Below are 21,366 nucleotides of genomic sequence, written 5' to 3' on the forward strand. Positions count from 1 at the left end.
AGATAGATGAACGAAGAAATCCTAGCCCTTGAACTACTAATGTTAACGCAAAATCCCATAAAATAATAAGATAGATCTATTCTATACTTGTCTGTACTTGCTTGTTGCTCAGGGTGCATTACAAAACTTTAGTATCACTGACTTCGCTTAGGTGGCGCGTATAGTTTATTCTCAAAAATGGCGCAATTGAAATGATCATAATAGTTTAGAAACATACCAGTGAATGTTGAATTTGAAATGGTGGAGCTATCTAGTGTCGATGTTTGGAAACTAAGTTCTCTCGGTCAGTCTCGATAGGAATTATTCGACTTTTCATTATCGCTTCTAATTTAATAATAAGGATAATAATTAATCTAATAAGAGGAAGAAGTCACTGTTTTGCAGTCTCAATATGGGTGACCAACTGTTTCAATTCGTTTAAAAAGTTAATTGACGTCTAAGTGATTCAGAGGTTTTTGAAAGTAGCGCGGAAAGGTTAAGAAACAGTTATGGAAGGTTATCAGAAGTTCACTTCGCTATGCATGTACAATGTGTATAAGTATATGTGTAGTTATTAGTTAAATAGCATATGATCGTAGTGGCAACGTGAAACAGTGCACAGTGTTTCCTGATTTATGCTGAAGATACTCGTAGCTGGACTGCGATTTTTCAGAATGTCAGCGGTTCAAAAACCTGAAGTTTTGTTCGTTTTGGGCGGTCCTGGTGCCGGTAAGGGTACTTTGTGCCGATACATCACAGAAAAATATGGTTATGTACATTTGTCAGCTGGTGACTTGTTACGAGAAGAACGTGCAAAACCTGGTTCTCAGTATGGTGAGCTGATTGAGAATCACATTACGAATGGAACGATTGTGCCTGTTGCGATTACTTGCAGTCTCTTGGATCGTGCTATGCAAACATCTGATAATCCACACAAAAGATTCTTTATCGATGGGTTCCCACGGAATCAGGATAATGTCGACGGATGGAATGAAGTAATAACACGAATCAATATGTTATTGATGCTTAATTATAGTTTGATTTATCTAATTCGGGTTGACTATATAGACAAATAATGCATGAGGTCCAAAAAAAGAATAAAATACAATTAATTTTTTGTTACTCTTTTGTCACTTACCTTACTTACCTGCAGTGGTACAACAAAGTATATTACAAAAAAGTATTGCAGAATACAAATTTTTTCCACTATATTTTATTATATTCTGCTAAAATTTGTTTAATATATATGTTTTTCAATAAATATTTTATTCATTTACAGGCAATGTCTGATAAATGTATAGTAAAGGGAGTACTATTTTGTGATTGTAATAAGGAAACATGCGTACAAAGGTGCTTAAAACGAGGTGCTGCTGGAAGTGGACGTAGCGATGACAATGAAAAAGTCCTAGAGAAAAGGCACAAGACTTACATCACGGATACGTTACCAATAATTCAACATTTTGAGAAGCAAAATTTAGTTTTCAAAGTGGATGGTATGCAATCTCCAGAAAAAGTATTTGAAGATGCTGTAAAAATTTTAACCCAAATAGGATGGTGATGCCAAGTATGAAAAAAATTAACACCGAGTTTTAGGAGATGGAAATGTATTTCATTCGTGCTTAAAACTGTTATTATAAAAAATAGATAATAAACAAAATAAATAAATAAAAAATAAACAAAAACTATTGCGTTTAGTTGCATTTATAGGAATGTTAGGTTAATTCAGATTCAAAGAATTTGCTTTTACTTTTTATGGTGTGGGTAACGCTATACACATTTACTATGTGTTTTCTTTTCAACTTGCTATTTTAATGTAGCAACAATTTTTAGATAAATTCAGACATGTACTCCTCTAAATACTTCTATACTGTTTACAGAGGAAAAGAAGTTGGGAATTTTTCTATATAATATGTATGTATCATTGTTATGTGCAGAGTTTGTAAATTTGTGGAATGAGTGCTCTAGTTGGATGAGTTATTGCAGAGCTGGAAGGTGGAAACTTAATTAGTTTATATAAATAATAAATATATATAATCGTATTATTTGTACATAGTTCTTAATCTTAGAAATGTAGAGTAATGGAAAAAGAAATGGATTAAACATTTCTAATATTGTCAATTTTACAAATTGAAAATATATTTTTGAAGCAACGGTCATTGTGTCTTTTAATATTTTACCCATTAAAAGTTAACACTTTGGACTTTACTTCTATCAAATAGATAATTTGTACATAAATAAAGACTACATTTAGATTTTCAGTGTGATGCATTTTAAATACCTTACGTAATTAAACACGTACATTAGTTAAAAATTTAATACTCGTCTTTTATTGAAATTACGATGATTACTTTGCATAAGTATTTGTTATAAATTTATTTATTGAGAGAAATCTATACCTCTCTATCATAACTAGGGTCATCGTGAAGATTATATTCATACAAAATGATTTTCGTCGAAATTGAATTATCAGATCGATAAAAAACGATTACATCTTATTTAGTTAAAGAGTTTGTTTGAATTTGATTGAATTTGTATCGGAAAGAATCGAGTGTTTTTGAAAGGACATGGAGGTAAGAAAATTAATAAATTGCCAGATTAGATAAACTAGTAAATTCGAAAATCTGATGTTGGTTTCCTATAATGAGGCAATTGAGTAAAACATGCGTGATAGTCAGTTTGCAGTATCTCAGGGGTTAATGACTGCTTCTATTTCGCGAATAGAATTATTTAAAAAACAACAAGATTGAATTAATAAAAGTGTAACAGATAATGTATACAAAACGAGCGATTTTTTTACATATGTTTGTATGTCTGTTCTTCTTAATTCTAAGTATTAACTGGGAAAACTCGGAAAATCATGATCATGCGTCAAAAGGTCGTTTATCTACATGGGGCCTTAAAGTTCCTCATTCGTTTCTCTAAACTCTGGTTTTTGCTTAATTGCGACTCAGTCAGTGTTTTTGGAACATCTTACACTTACATACATACATAAGTACATGGCATAGAAAACGAGTTGTTCAATAGAGCCTGAATTATAAGCTGAGTTAGCAGGGAAAAAACACATGCATCACATATGTATGTGTGATTGACGATACAATTCTACTATTCTTTTCAGTGTAAATATCTATAACTTTTAGGTTTGTACTAAATTTGTTTTTAAAAGAACTCGCATATAAATAAATGAAAATATCGATAAAACCTAGATACATTATTTAATGAATTCATTCTGTATAAAATCGGAAGGAAGAAGACATTAGGTTTTATTTAAATGATTCATTATAAATTGTTACATAAATTATTCGAACGAGACTTTTTTCTGCTCACTGATTCAGTAATTTAAAATCCTTATGAGCGAGTGGCATTGTGTTTTCTCATGGAGCAAGACAAAAACTGAAATATAAAGACCGGATTTCTGCATTTTAAAGAGCATTGATTTGTCTCGTTGCCTGATTATAATCCAGTGGCCCACCGCGTCGGCGTCGCGTCATTTCGAAGTTATTGCGCCTTCACCGTTCACAGATCGACCCGTTTTCAACTTTCTCATCGAGGTAGCCGAAATCTGTATCGTTAATGAGGTACCAATGACCGCCGAGAAACTCCGATACGTAAGAAAATCATTTTATAGTCTGGAGATCGAACATCGTTCGATACATATGAACCATTTATCTTGTCCTTTTTATTTTTCATTCAACATTCTCGTAGTTTCAAAGGCACCTTTTATTCTTCGTCATCATATTTTTATCGATGCTCTTCGCGCAACATTCGAAGAATTTACTAGATACCTACCTACTTGTTAGATGTTTCGATTTAAGTACCTATTTATAGAAAATCTCTAATATCGAGAAGAGTATCGGTGTAAGTAATTTCGTTTACAGTTTAATCTATTATATTATTGGGTTCTATTTATCATATATCTAAAGTTCATATTTCTGTCAAGGAAGTCTATTTATTCCAATCAATTTCCTATTAAATCAATGCAAGATTTGTCGCTACATTTCTTACGATACACACACGTGCCTATTTATGTTGATGTTCTAATCAGCATTCTAAGAATTATTCACAACTATTTGATTCAACGAGAATGGTACTAACAGATATGTAGCAAGTGTCGAATGAAAAATGTATTTTTCTTACCATTTTATGAAAGTAACGTTATGGAAGATTTGTAATTAAGGTAACGACAAAGGTATGTGTGAATAAGAAGATTGTACCTTTGAAAAACGGTTTATTCTTAGAGCGATACTTTGTAGATGCCGTATCCATTATTTTCAAGGTGCTGACTTGAAGTTTTTGAATGAAGTGACATCATAAGAAAATTACACTTAAAATGATTCAGTGGATCGTAAATTACATTCCTTCCGAATGCGAAGGAAAGCCTTGAAATTTTGCAACGATCGTTGCTCGGAATGTTGAGTGCGTTGAACTCTATGCTATTGCATAAAAACTTGATTTCGTGTGACGAATATTTGCAAGAGTTTCGAGGAAAAATGTAGCAAAATTTTCCACAATTCCTATCAGCGTTCAATATCTAACTCGCGTTGCGCGTCAAGGTTTTGCGTTCTATGACCGTCGTTTATTTTCCTCCATCGATTATTCGAAACATATTCAAAAAAATGTTCAAATTATTATCGGTCATTCTCCTTACGACCTCTGTACCTTCTTGCTTTTCAGCGAATACGAGTACTATCTGCAATTATCTGTGGGATCACAAATAATCGGTCAATGACTACCAAGTATCGCGATCAATCGCACAATCGCGATTTTTCGTTGAAGTTACTACAGTAAGAATAACTTCGAGGACGTATCGCAACTGTGTGCGAGGATCGACGAACCGCTATCGCTAGAGCGTAATCGTTTTCGCTTTTTCATCCTCGTGTACATACGTACATCTACATACAGTCCGTCAAAAGTGAACGTGTTACGCAAAATCCGCTAAACTGCGAAGGCCAAGCGATGAGCGAAAGATTATCAAGATAAAAGTAACCGACAGAATCATTTTTTTTCTGATGCATACATATGTATGTATATACATGATCTTCTCATACAGAAAGAAAGTTTTAGTTCAACTGTCAAGTGACAGTTTGATACGCATTTGAAGAAGAAGAATGCATATGCAATATTCGCAGTAGCGAGTGGTATACAATTATTTTCTTGAAATTTATACGAAGTAGCCTATGGGCTCAATATAGTTATCGCGGATCGCATCTTGCCGATTACCGTTTCAAATCGTGAGTTTCAATGATTACGCTGGTGTACTGTTTTCATGGAAGAAAATTGCTTGTGAAACACGTACATTGTAAATGTATACAAATAGCACTCGCTTACATCATTTTTCAGCATTATTTTTTCGTTGTTAATCATTTATAAACGATTAAAGGTCGACATATATTATTCGTTCAAGCACCGAACGGGTTCGGTTCATATTCGGCAACGTCAGTCTCAACATCGAAACGCACACAACGTTTTTCAATATGTATGTGTAATGTACCACGTTTACTTTTTCATTGTTTCTATAAAGTATGCGTTAGATGCGTTTAGAAAATCCCGCCAAATCTCGAAACTACAATAATGCGTTTGTCGGAAACGAATTGCTCCGTAGCTGTATAAATCAAGCTTTAAAAAGCTATCCGTTTATCCGAAAGTAACCGAGAGAAGCCTCGCTGTTGTTCTCAACAACCCCTTGATCGCGCTCAAGCTATCTCCCAGTCACACCGCACCTATTGCTTATACTCTTCCTTTCCCTTCTCTTCTCTTACTTTATGGTTTAGCTCCCTTACGCCTAAACGAGCTGTGCCGAACTTCACGGTTATAAGTATCATGTCTCGTGTCTCCGTTCCTCAAGATTAATGTTTATAACGATCTGCTGTTGACATTACTTCCATCAACTTTAGTACATGAAAACTTTTTCGTCAGAGTTCATTGAAATAAAGAGCAGTAGAGATGAAGGATAAAGGCAAGGTAAGGCAAGGATAGTGGGCGAGTCGTAACAGTAGTTGGCGCGACTGAAGGGAAGTAGAGAGGTTTGCGAAGGAGAATGCTACCGTTGAAAAAAGTTGTCCGAAAATCGTGGCCTAGTCCCATGGAGTGGCCGCGAGAGTCCACTCTCGGATGTCTTTCTGACATCGTCGAATTCCTACTGGCATGTCCCACACTACGCTCCCACTTCTCTTCCATCGCATCTCAAGACGGAGAAGAGAGACACATCGGCGAGCGCGTAATCCTCTCGTCGCATCGATAAGAGCTGCTGCCCATCGAGTCGGTCGAATGCTCTTACCCCCATCATCGTGCCAGCGGCTCCGAGTAATATATAAATGCACCAGCGATTGACAGAACGTACAGTTCACGTTTTGACGTCTCTTACGCTCTCCTTTTACGCGTGTGTGCACACCTAGCCACCACTTCAGTGGACAAGTGATCCGTGCGCGCCACGTGCTTCGGCCCCAAAAGACACGTGTGTACCAACCGATCGGCCAACAGATAGACAGACTGACGGTCACAGAGCAAGAGAGAGCGGGCAAGGAATCATCCTCTCTTCCAACATGCGTTCGATTGCTTTTAACCGGGTTTCCGTCGTTGCACGACTCTCCTCTGCCCTTCCTCTGCTTCTTCTGCCGTTGCTCGGCTACGCCGGCATGCAGCCGCGGGTTGCTGCTGCTGAGAAACCGGAAACTGTGCTTCTTGACTTCCTCGCGAAACCCTTTGCACCCTCCGATGGTGCGTCCGACCAGTGTCTCAGGGACAGTGCGATTTACCTGAAAGAAATCGCCCGATACACTCCTTGGGCTCTCCAGAGTAAGTCTGTGTGCTTTCGATACTTTTCTCTTTTTTACCATTAGCTCAACAACTTGTATCGATTTTATTATTGTAGTAGATATCTTTTTTATAGAAAATATCTTTCGCTTTTTCATAGCCCTTCGGGCGTGATTGATGTGCAAACGTACCAAATTTTCATTAACAAGTTGTTAACTAAGTCTGTCGTTACGTTATAGAGAATTATTGTATGAAAGAAGCAATATTAAGTATTAGAAATGTCGCGGGCGTTAAGAAAACACTTGTTACGTAAAGCATGCTTTACGTTTTAAAGTAACCAAATATTCGTATGCAATAGCTACTAATCGAAAGACTTTTTTTCTAATATATACATATATCTCGTGGTTTCCACTGTTTAAAATTTAAACGGATCATTCTTCGGACAATGGGATTATTTGAATCGATTAAGCTTTCTATTGAAGAGCAAATGTAAAAAAAAGTAGGTAATTTCGTTTCTGTGACGGTGTTCTTTTTCGGGTATTCCTTCGATCGGAGCGTTTGCGAAAAGACGGGGCTCGCGAAAGTGTTGCAGAGCGTAAGGAGCCGGAGAGACGAACGCGGGAAAGAGGTGTCCGATTCTTGGGAAGAAGGTCGGCTGGATCGTTGGTATCGTGGAAAAGATGCACGTATGCACGCGTGAAAGATAAAAAAGAAGAAGAAAAAGAGAAAACGTAACGCGTTTCGTGATGTAGTTAAGGGTTCGCATAGCGAGTTTGTTGACCGAATTATCGGGCAAGTTCGAGGAGCATTGTGAACATGTTGCAGACTCGCGATATTCGACGAATCGTTATCGGATGAACCGAGAAAATTCCAGCACATTTGGTTGCTGCCTACAATAAAGTAGTTTCTTTCGAAAATCTCGTGGAAGGAGAGGAGCTAACTTTGAGGCTTCAATTTCGACGAAACGAAACGGATTTAATCTCTGATAAATTTCATTGTCGTTCGAGTAGACAGACTGACTGAGTCGATATTTATGAAACTAAAAGAAGACTTGCAAAAGAAACGTTTCTGAATTCGTTACGAGGCGAGGAGACGAATATTATCATGTTCTATGTTTAAAGAAATCAATACCTACAAATTTCAAGATATAGGTACTTTAGTCTCTATACTTTTGAGTGTGTTATTCTTTAACGTGTACCTACTTTTCTCTTACACTTTCGAAATAGAAATGAACTTTGAAAGAAAACCATTTATTGCGATCACTTAATTCGAAATTATGGGATAGCTTCCTACGGATTTATGCAAGCACGTTTTATTTTTAGAATTGTTGGTCGTCAATTATATATTAAATCAAAAAAAGTGTGTATCTTTGTGTACAGGTATGTACATATTTTGTTGTAATTAAAAGATATTGCAAAATTATTCGAGGAAACATTGTTTGTAACATGAAAAAATCAAGTGCAGTTTTTGTATTCTTCCAAGTAAAGTAATGAGTCTTTTCCTTCTCGATTATTAATATCGTAATCGCAACGACTTAAGCGGAATTAACGAAATTCAAAAATAAAAAAAGAACACAGTATCCGCATTTGCGCATAATCTGTAACGATAAAATATAATCGAGCGCGTCTTACCGCTTCTTCATCCGAAGAAAAATATTTTTATTCCGTCAGTTACAATAACCGGTGCTGATAACGCCATTTTCCACAAATACTTGGGGTAATTTTTCTATCGATTCGCGAACCCTTCTCAGCTATTACGCTTTCACAGAAAAATTTCGCGCTCCTATCTATACGGTTTAAGTATGAACTTATTTATCTTGATTATTTTGTTCCTCGATAGTAATCTCGCTAGTTTCGACGAGATTGACCTATTTTTCAATTTGATCAAATTCTTAACTGCAAATGGTTTTCTGTTTTACGATACCGCAGTTTAATATACTCACCTAATTTTCAACATTTTCTTTTATTTTTGTTATGCCAACGGTTTTCATTTACTCGATAATGCTATATTATAGATGTATATATATGTGCCTGAAAGAAATTTTAGCCTTTACTACTTCTGATCGATGGCATTGAATGGATAAAAAGAATCTCGCTTCTAATTTCGGTCCTCTAAGTTAGCTTGCTCAGAAAAGAAGGTTTCGAGTATATGTATGTAGTTGTATTTGCTCGACCCCAATGAGACGGATGTATCGAACTCGATTTCGTTAGTTGCTCAATTGGTTTCGCGGGTCATTGAACCCTTCGCGGCCGAACTCCCAAATAGAAAGTGAGTAATAAAAGTTATCGCTGTGCTGAAAAAAATGGTCTTCACTTTTCGATTTGAAAACGATTGTACATATTTATTAGTAAAAGTCGATTACTATAGCACCTATCAGATATTGTCAGAAGATTGTACCTGGTGAAAGGGAGAAAAGGGGTGTGATTTTGCCTTACAACAATTTCGTCCTAGTTTCCACGTAGAATCATCTACCGTTGGTTATTACATAACTGGTACCTACTAGTGTGCATTAGAACAGCTATGTTGTTTCTTCTTCTGTAGCTTTATATAAAGTGGTTTTGCATATCAACTAAATGTAAAGGTGAGAGATATATTATCTGAGAGTTATTTTTATTTCGTTACGTACCTACGAATTAGATATTTTCCTCGTACTAAGAATTCGTGGCCAAACACAAAGGGTGAACGGTTCTTGCTGACATTTAAGAAGAAAGGAACTGAAGTGTGTGTGTGTGTGTGTGTATGTACACTAGGTGAAAGGAATATCGGTGACGAATGTGTTCTCTAGTACACACTTACCATGAAAGAAATTTGGGAACTCTTGCGAAACTAGAAATTTCGTTTCGAACGGTCAATGACCGATGTGTGGCGATTGGTTCTGGTCCTAGTCTCTTTGTCAAATCGTGGCAGATTATCGTTTGAATCGTGCACTGACTACAATTCTCGGTATCGCGCAATGCATATCAATGATACTGATCTGGCCCTACCTTCGGTTCGGCTCACTTTTCTCTCAAGCTTCTCAAGTTAAGTTCCTTAATGTACAGGTGGTTGCATGTTATCTTACTCTGTCATTGCACCACAAAGGAATAACGATTGCAGCGTCACCCATAAGAATTCTAAAAGTAAGTCTTTTAACGTGTCCTAGGTAACATGTACGTTGCATCTGAATCGATTCGGTTATTCAGACTATTTTAGAGGATATACCACAAATGAGTGAACAGTGTGCTTCTGAAGCACTGAGGAAGTTGCTATATCCCCCTTCTCGAGTCATGGTTCCGTTGATGAAAGTTCATGTACATGGTCTTCGAGCACTTCCGGAGGATAATGTTGGCCAATGATGATGCGCAAAAATCGCAGAAATATATAATCATTGACCCTGGTGAACTGTGCAAGTTGAAAGATTAATTGTTATCGACGACTTCGAAAATTAACCGAGTTTTTTCCGATGAGACGGGTTACGTGATTCAACGATGATGGATTCACGTAGCGCCATTTGTTATACTTACCCGCGATTACGTGTCTGTCTACTACTTGACGCCGGTTAGGGTCAAGTCTCAATGTTACGAACCAACTATTATCATCGAAACTGTTGTTTATGAAAATTTCATATTTGAACAATAGTCAACTTGGCAAACGCTGACCACAGGGGTCCATGCTCACTCGCACCTTGTCGTCTTCTCGATGGTTCAATGGTTCCTTTCTATCATTTATTGCGGCCATTTGCACAAATATCTCATCAAACATCTCAACAAAAAGGAGTAAATTACTCCTTTTATGCACAAATCGCACGTATTTATTCTTAATACGCATCCATTACATATACTTCAGATACCGTGTATCGGCGAATGTGGAAAGGTACCTGAAACATACGATAATTTGGCAAGGATGACAGTAATAACGATGAAAAAAGTGATGGAAGCTGTGAAGAGAACCGAAAGAAATACTCGTAAATTTGTGGAAATCGGTAATATTGCACGAAATCGTATGGCAGAACTTTGAATTTGTATCAATCGCTAAATTAGTGTTTCAAGGGAAAATTAACAACTGTGTTTACAATCGTGACTGTAATCGAGTTAATGAAAGCGTCGATTAGAACGTAAGAAAATGACGCGGCGAAGGCAAAACAATATCCTGCCCTGGAAGTGATGAAAAACAACGTCTTGTCGGCTTTTAATTACACCACGATTCTCTGACCCGTAAATCTATTAACACCACGATAAACGCAAATTTGCGCATTCTGTTCTGATAATATTCATCAAAGATCGCGTTAGTTGCATAATGTTTAGCGCTGATGCACACTGCATATTTTGCAAAAAAAGAAGAGTTTATCGAATTTCGCTGAAATATGTAAAGTTCTATGTCTGATTCGATACTATATTTGAATGCCGATTAAAAAGAACGTTCAGCTTTAAACTTTAGCGATGCAACATCGATGACACAGGGATTGAGCGAGCGACAGAAGTTCGGAAAAAGGAACAATCTTTTTTTATTAGGATTACGTTGCAATTCTGAGGTTTTTTGCTTGTACAAGTAGGTATGTGAGTTGAAGTTATTTTTAGCAATCGTCTGCATGACAAATTTCGCATGTCTTGGAAGAACCTGAGAATAATCCAACGAATCTAGGGTGGTGCTCACAATCGTTTATGAACAATTGAGCAGTAAATCTATCCATAGATGCATATTCAACTGAATTTCAACAGTTGTATTATTTGGTCCCAATTCCTTTATTTGCTTTCTGAATGATTGAATTATAAAAGGGGGATCAATATAAAGGTAAATATAGTGAGAAGACGCGAGAATTTAACGCGGTATATTGTATACGGCTTTAAGGTAATTCGCATGAACACACACCGATCAAATCGCACTATCTGGATACAGGTTCATCTCAGTGTCAACTCTCCATTAATCTCATCAGCGTTTCAAGGTGTCATGTCGACGTATTACGGCATGCGTCGCGTAGCCTCGCGTTGCCTCGCGTTGCCTCGCGTCACCTCCAATCGTCTTCAAATTGCAGCGAACGAAATAGCTGCGATGGCGCGACGACGGCTGCGATTTCATCAAAATTCTTCCACCGATCGTTTTTTCTTCGATTCTGTCGCGCAAGCTGCAAGGAACCATTTACATAGATACATCAAAGGGGAGTATCGCATCGTGACGATAGCAAGTGCCCGTGAGACCGGCAGAGGAGGAAGCGATACGATCGAAACACGTGCAACCACAGAAACAGAGAATAGAAACGTGAATAGAAACGCGAAAGTTTCGAACGAATCGATGAATCGGCATGCGCGTCATGTGTCGCACGCAATTAGGTCAACAAGGAATAGCGTTGGTGCCGATGACCGTCCTTGTGTATCGAAGTCAGTCTTCTCGCTGGCTGAGCATCGATCATCGATCGATTTTTCCTCTTTCTAACTCGCTATCGTAACACCGTCAATGCGAATCTTCTTCCCATGCTTTTTCTCTTATTTTATTCTTCTCTACTTCTGCTGGCACGCCCTTCGTACGATTACATTCTGTGTGTACTTTTCGCTTTTCGATTAGGATTTCATCGAAAGCGTTGCTGTGCTTTGTTGTGACTGAACTTTTGTCCGACAGAAATCATACAAATTTATTCAGTTGACTATATGTATCTCGTACATAAATATCCCAAAGGGAAATAACTAAAGTGTCGTTTTCTTCTTGTGGTTTTTTCTTCTTCGAAAATCCCATCGATCAAATATTTAAAAAAAGTTTGCCGTCTCTCGAATTTCATTTACTTTCTGCGTATTCTCACGAATCGAACGATTCGAAGGTCGCATTTGTGAAATTCCATATAAAAAGCAGCGACCAAAGTGCACTACTGAACGTCATGGTGTATTTCAAGGCTGGTTAAATGCTGTTTTTCTATCTCTGTGAAGTCGAATTTCGAATATCAGATGTCAGCGAGGTTTCAGAGAGATAAAGATCTACATAATAAATGTTAACGTTAAGGTTCAGAAAAACTAATACTTTTCTTCCTTCCTTTTTTCTCTTCTTTCGAATCATAGACGTTCACAGTTAGAATCCTTCCAATATGATATTACCGATAAACAAAGTACAGAAATCGCGTAATTAGAATCGGTTTGGAAGAAGGAACGCTAATGCGATTTTATCATTACTAACGATAAATAGGATATCTAGGTATAGAGAGACGAAAAATGATTTTTTGCCAACAGCTATTTTCAAGCATCGGTTTACGTACAATTTAGATGCACAGTTTCAGAGGTGACACGACTAACGTCACGAATTCGTTTCCTCCCTCCGAAACATTTCCACCGATGACGACAGCATGAATATTTTCGTCCTATCGATCGAACGAACCCGAGGAAAATTTTCTACCTAATCGAACATGCGACACAATTGACATTTCATACGTTGATTCTTTGTGATCTTACGATTCCCGAGGACTTTTGTATGCGCATTCATCGGCGGAGGTATTGCGTTGTTGGTGCTGGCGGAAAAAAGAAATATTTGTGGGAAACGCAAGCGTCACATCTTTTGACGTGCGACGCGACGTCGCGAAGTAGAATTTTAAGGTTCGAAGTTGCATTCTGAGGCAAGAGAGGAAACTGGAGACGATCTCGATACGGTCTCGGTCGAAAGACAGCAAACTGTGCGGGTGAACGATCGTTTGAAGGTCTTCGCGCCGCGCGCCGCGCGCCGTGGCATTCCCCGGTCACAGGATGCGGAAAATTTTCATCGATGCGAAACCTCTGGTTGGGTCATTGGCGAACTCGCGTCGCTGAGACGCTGTTGTGTTGTTGTCCCCTCGCGCACTTTTCCGATTCCACTTTTGCGCAACACCCGCGCGGCATTTATGTAACTCTGTTGCGCGTGCGTTTACACGACTATCAGCGCGCTTCGTCTAGATAATACCCATCCTGTCTTCGTCTATCTGCCAGCGGTCGTTAGATTCGCGAGCTTCAGATTCGACGACCCTCTACGCCTCCTCTCCTTCTCCTCTCTCTATCGGCCCACCGAAAAAATCTTCCCAGCTATCTCGCCCAGATTTTTTCCCCTATCGGCTTCTATCGGCTTTTATCGGCCGACCCGTTTCGCAATTCACGTTACGCGCAATTCGCAATGTTCATCATGCGCCGCGCCCGCCCCACGCCCGCCGAGCGCCGCCTATGGCGCTACGATTCCGCTTTGCACTTCCGCATTATGTATCGATATCTATTGTATGTTCTATCAAAGATGCGATCACTCCATTTTAGCTGAAACGACTAGGTATGTATGTGTATCTTCTTCGACGTAGCAAGAAGAAGAATTTTTTATAAGATTGAATTTCATTGCGTTGGCGTTTGCATTACCGTGAAAAGGTAAAAGAATTTTCTTGAAAAACCGGAGTGGTGTTATCATTGAGAAGATTGAGGACAGAAGAACTCCTTGACGTGTTGGTTGTTCGCGGTACAACAACATCGACCGGTTCCATTGGATTCGTAGTAAACCGCGAGTAATTACTAAATGCCAAAGCAAGTGGCACGTGCGAGCGGCCAGGCAGGATCCTCGAATATTTCAAATTATCCGTTACGTTACGTCAATTAACGTTCTATACTCCTATTCGGTGATTCGTAGCATCACATCATTAACGTCTGTGTTTCAAATATAAATCATCTTGAAATCATCTTGAAACACGAAGCGAGGAAAGTGCAAAGACCTTCCTTTGAATTCCAGTGTACGACGCGTCCGTGAAAATTCCATCGGGCGTAATCATGGGCAATTATAAGCAACTGGGCAATTACGACGAGTGCTTGCAAGTGAAAAGCGGACACGGATTCAATGGGAAGGCCTGCAGCGCCATGGTGCAGTTCGATATCACGAATGACACCGGTGAACGACAGGAACGCGATCTGGGTGATCTTTTTCTCAACGTAGCTATCGCCTCGGTGAGTCAGTTTTCCTTCATTCGCGTACCGTTTCCTCTGACCTATCGAAATGAGGTACGCGTTTTGTCGCGTTCATGTAAAAAAAAACTCGTCTCTATTTTTATCATTTAAACGAGAAGCCGTTTTCCTCTTGATCGCGACAACGGCAACGCAACGCAGCTAAATCCACGCTCATTTCACATCTTATCGGTCATTGTACGGATACATTATAGCTAGCCGATCCCACTAACGATTATCGTTATCGAACTATTCGATCCGACCTAGTGATCTTCTATCTTTGATCTACAATTTCTTTTATCGAAGGTAAACTTGATCGGATTACATTGGTACATAGGCATCTACTTCGATTCGAGTTTCCTGAACCTTTTTTCCTTCACGGTCGCGTAGCTCTGCATGAAAGGTTTCACGTCGTGGTCGGAGGAATAAATGATCAGGTTTGAATTCAATTCGGAAAAATGTTTCAGGGCGTAAAATGGACGTCTGGGAAAACGCTAATTTATGAATGGATGTGGTGCGTGCCATCAAGTTGTAGTCACACGGAAATCCAAGAAGCGTTGGAGATCGTGCTCGACCCTCTGAAGGTAGAAGGTCGCGTGGACATGGTGGTGAACATTTCGGAGAGTTCCTGTCATACTGCGGAAACGAATCAGCTGGTCTTCGACTTAACCGACTGGATCTACATGTAAATACTCTTATCGCGTTGCATTACACTATCCATAGCTTTCGAGTACGTTGTTGTTTGTTCGACGAGTAGCTCGAGGACGAGGCTAAATTTCACATCAACTACAAGTTTATCATATTTCGCCCCAAGAGATGTTTGCGCGTCTTCTACTCTTTTCATAAATCGCTGGATGGGATTCGTTTAGCCCATTGCGACACACGTAACGATCGATCAAGGTTATTCTTGCGCTATTCCTTCTGGTTCTGAACACTAATAATGACGAAAGCAAGGACGCTAACGCTATAAAAACGATCGAACTATATACGATGTTGCACATTTTTCGGTTTGAGTAACCGATAAATGTGTTACAGGTCATTGAAGCTTGCACAGTTTACTGATACACACATTTCAGAAGTTTGCGTAACGTAAGCAGTTTTTACAAATCCGAATGGTTAATCAGGCGATAAGGTTTTTCATTTTTTTTCTTTCTTTCTTCCTCTCTGCTCGTCCCTCTCGACCTTCTCGAACAGTCTCTTTAGACGATTCTGTAATATGTAAAATCACTTAATTCGCAAAACACATTTATCTAGGTTGCGTCGAATTTCTTTCCAGATCGATATTGGCGATATTCGCGGCGATCATTATTGCCAGCACCAGTTACGATATCGCTAAACGGGGCCCTCCAGGTACGCCGAAACGTACAGGTATTTACAAAATTTTCTTTTCACACTTAACGTGTTTTCCATAAATTTATTGATATTTGAGTGATAATGATCAGTGCTCGTTGCAAGCTTATTAATATCAAGTATATCCTTAATGTCGACTGCAATGTATAATATAAGTATTAGCTACCTACTTACGTATGTAATCTACTGTCGTCATTCGGATCTGGTTCAAGTAGTGTACGAATAAACAGAATATTGCCGACGAGAGTGAGATTTAACCGGTTGCGTCTTTACAGATAGGAAACACACTCTTCTCACTTCGTTCTCGGTTTACACGAACGGAAGAAATTTGTTACGAACGAAAAGGCCGCTAGATTCTATCAAGTGTCTCGATGGATTGAGATACATCAGCATGTGTTGGATAATTTACGGTCATACCTATTACTGCGAGGTCGTCGGCGTTAAGATGAACCTGAGCGAGATTCCACGGGTAAGAGAAGACTCATCATTTCCGCGCCATAGGGCAGTGATACGACTCAACTTTTCTTCTCTCAGGGATTACGAAAAGACGCTAGGTCAACTTTCTGTGAGCTGTCAATGAATATTTCTATTTTATTTGAGATGTCCTACTTTCGTCTTTTCTTTTCTTCGAGAGAACACTGCTTTTCAACTCTTTTTCACGACTTTCGAAAGGTTTCATACGAATAATTGTTTGACGTTCAAGATGCACGAAAATTGGGCAAACCTGTTGGTGCTAAACGCAAACATAGTCACCGATACGTTCTTCCTGCTAAGCGGAATACTATTGGCGTACACAACGTTGATAAAGAATAAAAATGATTCAAAAGGACGTTTCGATGTGATCGGGCTTTATTTACATCGCTACGTAAGATTAACACCGGCGTATGCGATGATGATTGGTTTCTACGCTACCCTCTTTTACAAAGTCGGAAGCGGTCCACGATGGAACGTTTGGGTTGGCGAAAATAGGGACTACTGCAGGGAGAACTGGTGGACCAATCTCCTCTACGTGAACAATTACGTCAACTTACCAAGGATCGTACGTATACGAGAAGACAAGAATTCTTTTTTTCATTTTTTTCATTTTTTCATCTGTCGTCGACCAACAATTATTTCTCGATTATTCTTTTTAGTGTCTATCTCAATCCTGGTATTTGGCAATGGATATGCAATTGGTCTGGTTATCGCCAATTTTCTTGTACCCAATGCTGAAGCTAACGCGAGAAATCTTCTTCTGGCTAGTGTTTGCATTCGGCCTCGTTATCTCCCTCCTTGTACCATTTTTAATAACGTTCAACTTGGAGCTCACCGGAACTATGCTCTACTACAAGGAGTAGGTGGCCAATTCTACCAAACGTTTCTTCTTCCATTTTTCCTCCCTCTGTTCATTCTTTGCCCGCTACGTCTGATTAGTTTCGCTTCTGATCACTTGCCCTTCGAAATCTTTCCTCTTTTCTACTTTCATTCTTCAATTAAAATAAAATCGAACGTTCGAATTGGATAAATCAGTGTTCGCTTTTCTTATGGCCAGCCCCACAGCAGTTGCAGACGTTTACGTGCAGATTTACACGAGGATTTACAGCAGATACGGGGCTTACATCATTGGATTGGCTCTCGGATACATTCTCTATAAGAATCGAATGCGATCGAATCAAGAAGTAAAAATACGTCCAGTAAGTATACATGTGCAGAGGATGTCTCTACCGAGTCCGCCTAGTTTCTCTCTCACGAAAATATTCAACCACTTTTTATTTCTTCAGATTTACGTGACGCTAGGATGGTTAATTGCTATCGTCTCCGGCTATATGGTGGTCGTCGGTCCTCGATGGATGTATTTCGATGATCATCCTTACAATAAGTTGGAGGCAAGCTTTTACGCAGGATTCCATAGACAAGTGTTTGTCTTTTCTCTTTCTTGGATCATTTATTGTTGCGTCAACGGATATGCCGGTACACTTCGTTTTCTCTTTGAACACGCGAACGCGTTCGTTTACAATTTCAATTGAAATTTTACTAAATCTCAATGAACTATTTGAACGTTTTAGGTTTTTTGGGCCAGTGTCTTTCCTGGGAAGGATGGGTTCCTTTCAGCAAGTTGACTTACAGCGCTTATTTGTGCCATTACGTATTCCTCCTGACAGTGGCTGGTTCAGAGCGAACCCCCGGAATTGTTTCGGCGATGTCTATCGTAAGTAATGGTTATTGAAATTGAAACAGAAAAATAAAAAAGTCGGCACAAGCTAACTCCAATGACGATCAATTGCAGTTTCGCAGCTTCTGCAGCAACCTCTGCCTCACGATGATACTTTCCGTGCTGTGGAGCCTCTGCTTCGAAATGCCATTTATGACTTTGGATCGTATGTTATTTTCTTACCGAAACAGTCAGTCCAATTTGTCGTCTAAATCGAATCAAGAGAATCTGTTCGGTTCCACCGATTCCAGAAAGGAGTTCTACGAATCCAAGGAAGAATCCTCTACCTCAATCGTTCCAAGCTTCGACGAAAGTTTCAAGCGAAAGTCTAGCGGAGACAGCGTGTATGATTCTGCGGGGAATGTGAGTTACCAGCAGGGAATATATGATTCAAATTTTACGCAGGATCTCAGCCGTTCCAAGGACGATACATGTCTGTTCAATTACACGATCGACAAATCGAAAGTGCAGAACGTTCATCGGAATAACGGATACGATCCAGACTCCGAGGATGCACCGCAATCGAAAGTAGAGATCAAATTGACTCGAAATTACGAATCGATGTTAAACGAAAATTCAAATCGAACAGATGGTTTCACTTCCGCTGCAAACAAGTTAAACGGTAGTTGATGGACCAAGCAACTTTTCTCCAACAGCAGTGAACAAGCTTGCGGGTCAAGCATTCATTTATACCAACCTGAGGAAACTGTTGGAGGTATTGACGATAGAAGATCAAGGAACGACCTTAATCGTTGGACTATTGAGAGAACGAGAATTTGTTGGATCGATCTTTGGATATTGATCGAAAGCTTAGTTTGGTCGATGATTGGTAACTTTGTCGAGCTACTCAGACGAACATTCTGGTGGCGTCAATCATGAATAATGCTATTGCTAGACATTTATTGTCGATTGCGATGATCGCCAATGACCCTCTAACAATTAAAAGAGATGTAGCGAAGTTATTGGGGTTAAACAAGGCAGGACAATTGTAGGTTGCCGACCATTCGAAGCATTCATTGAACGTTCGATTCCCAACTGTGAAAGTAGTACATGTATATAGTATTGCATACAATTTGATTATACTTTTTAATGACATGGCGGCCCTCGATGGCTGGTATCATCGAACGTAACGAAAACGCTTAGAATATACCTACGAATTTGATGTCATTCTTAAATACGTATCTCCATCATATGAGTAGGAGAAATAAGAAGGCATGTGAAAAAAGAATTTTTTTATGATTATTTATCTTGCGACGTATGTATGCATACTGTACATACATACCTGTAATTATATTGAGCTATTTTGTGTAGTTGTAAGATTATTATCGAGAACAGATGAGAATCGACTCAAATTTGAGTCATGATGAGATTCATTAAATTTCGCATTTTGTCTAAATCTACCTATTTTCGACTGTTCGCAATAGCAGAGTTTGCTATTGCTAATATGCAGCTTTAAATAAGAAAAGACGCTTTTGACCGAGAGTCTCTTCGGCTAAATGTTCTCGCCTCAACTATTGTACCGAGTTCTCCGTCCTGTTCTCAACAACTCTTACTTAATGTACAATCTATTTAGTTCCATTTTCAGAATGACTCACATTTCATTAGCGTTTCGTCCAAACGTGATTACAATGCAACTAGAATTGGACATTGATCCGTTGACATTTCAATATTATTGCGGGACAAGAAATTTATGCTATGCGAGTCTTTTTATAAAAGGAACGTATTAGTAAATTGTGAAAATGTCAACAACCTCATGACAATCGTTAAATATAATCAGCTTTAAGCAGCATTTATTCTAATTACTACCTTTCTACAATTAGTTCATGAAACTGAACATCAGCAAATTTTATAAATATTCGTAAAACCTTGAAACATTTGAGATAAAGCTCTCTTCCGTTTTTTGTCTCTTACAATGACAACAATCAACATAATTTACAATTACCTAAATGTAACGTGCAAGTCTGCAAGTAAAAAGGAGAAGGTGAATATCGATGAGTTTAACTAATAGTTGTGAGCCATTTTGTAAATAAGGATTTTATCTTTTTTAATAAGTAATTGTTTGTTGTTGTTATTGTTGCTGTTGTTGTTACTAGTGTTGCTTAAAGTTTTAAAGTTAGTATAAGAAAATTGATTAACTTGTTATTCAATATTTATTAGACTATTATTTAAGTTCTTTAGTGCCCTTTAATCATATGTAAACTACAGTATTACCAATGTCTAATATTAAATCTTGTAATTCTACCTACTTATATAGATAATAGATGCTAAACCCAAGAATTTGAAAAAAAAAGAAAAACTATTATTATTATACTTTCTCCAAAAGAAAACATTTTTTGTTACGAATGCCTTATTTGTTGCGTAGTATTTATATGAGAACAATAAACTAATAGATATAATTTGTAAATATCTTTTAAAGAAAAAATGGCACGAAGTATTCTATTAATTATTAACTATTTGAACTGAATCTTTTAGAAGGTGTTTCGGAATCAGTAGGAAGAAAATCGATCGTTTATTTCGGATGGAGATGAAAGAAAGCAAAAATTGCTAAAAGTAAGAGTGAAAGGGCTCGTGTCACTGTTTTGTTAGGCCACTGTTTTTACCTCGTCAAACCTTTTTCTTACTACTTTTCTTGTGGTCGGCTGCAAGAGATCCTAGATTAAGGCAACTGACAGTAAACCGAGAAGAGAATGAACCACTTGTTTTGTCCGTGGAAGAAATAGAGATGCACAGGAGTTTTTCGAGAAAGTGATTTTCTACAAATTTCTCAATTTGAAGTTTAGCTCATTTTACTCCTCTTCCATCAACTTAAATTTAGCTGTAGAAAACCATTCTTGAAATTCTTCAAATTTCAGTAGTTAAAAGAATCACTGAAAGTTTAGAGAGACACTTGCAGAGCTTATATCTACTTAAAAAGTCAAGGAATGTAACGTAGTTATGATTAATGAGAGAAAAAGAATATGTTTAATAAGACGATGGAACATTTCACCCTCTCATTTGCTGATAGTATAGAAATGGGAATAAAAGTAGTATAAAAACGTCGTCGAAATAGCGAGTAATATGTGGGAATTTAATAGCATAGTTAAGAAGATGAACGGTGCCGTTTGAAGGGTTGCAAGTACAGTTGCAACACGTGCTTAAAGCGCCCTTGGGACTTTTTCTCTTCCGTGGGAAAACGAGTCACGCAGTTTCATCGGC

The 21,366-nt window shown here is 38.4% G+C and overlaps 2 protein-coding genes across 3 annotated transcripts; both read left to right on the forward strand.

The window, feature by feature from the left end:
• Positions 1-309: 309 nt before the first annotated feature.
• Positions 310-2,135, forward strand: Dak1 (cytidine/uridine monophosphate kinase Dak1). Of its 2 annotated transcripts, XM_076375267.1 has the most exons (3): positions 310-708; positions 766-974; positions 1,259-2,135. In XM_076375267.1, exons 1-3 carry the CDS (start codon positions 615-617, stop codon positions 1,535-1,537), a joined length of 582 nt encoding a protein of 193 aa, XP_076231382.1. In that variant the 5' UTR covers positions 310-614; the 3' UTR covers positions 1,538-2,135. The 2 variants fall into 2 exon arrangements, with proteins under 2 accessions (XP_076231382.1, XP_076231381.1); XM_076375266.1 differs by having other exon boundaries at positions 310-974.
• A 4,383-nt stretch (positions 2,136-6,518) lies between these two features.
• LOC143177377 (O-acyltransferase like protein) lies at positions 6,519-19,960 on the forward strand. The gene is made up of 11 exons (XM_076375252.1): positions 6,519-6,771; positions 14,422-14,633; positions 15,098-15,315; positions 15,907-15,992; positions 16,256-16,449; positions 16,684-17,019; positions 17,114-17,313; positions 17,512-17,653; positions 17,741-17,930; positions 18,026-18,168; positions 18,247-19,960. The coding sequence occupies exons 1-11, from the start codon at positions 6,519-6,521 to the stop codon at positions 18,799-18,801; spliced, it is 2,529 nt and encodes an 842-aa protein (XP_076231367.1). The 3' UTR covers positions 18,802-19,960.
• The last annotated feature ends 1,406 nt before the right edge of the window (positions 19,961-21,366 follow it).

Source organism: Calliopsis andreniformis, chromosome 3, assembly GCF_051401765.1.
Source record: "Calliopsis andreniformis isolate RMS-2024a chromosome 3, iyCalAndr_principal, whole genome shotgun sequence".
Classification (NCBI taxonomy): Eukaryota; Metazoa; Arthropoda; class Insecta; order Hymenoptera; family Andrenidae; genus Calliopsis; species Calliopsis andreniformis.

Bases quoted from the DNA above. Each gene is read 5' to 3' on its own strand.
- Dak1 (XM_076375266.1), top strand. From the start codon at position 615: ATGCTGAAGATACTCGTAGCTGGACTGCGATTTTTCAGAATGTCAGCG. The intron at 975-1,258 runs GTAATAACACGA...ATTCATTTACAG, and splicing joins ATGTCGACGGATGGAATGAA to GCAATGTCTGATAAATGTAT.
- LOC143177377 (XM_076375252.1), top strand. From the start codon at position 6,519: ATGCGTTCGATTGCTTTTAACCGGGTTTCCGTCGTTGCACGACTCTCC. The intron at 6,772-14,421 runs GTAAGTCTGTGT...TTTGAATTCCAG, and splicing joins CACTCCTTGGGCTCTCCAGA to TGTACGACGCGTCCGTGAAA. The intron at 17,931-18,025 runs GTACACTTCGTT...TGAACGTTTTAG, and splicing joins TTGCGTCAACGGATATGCCG to GTTTTTTGGGCCAGTGTCTT.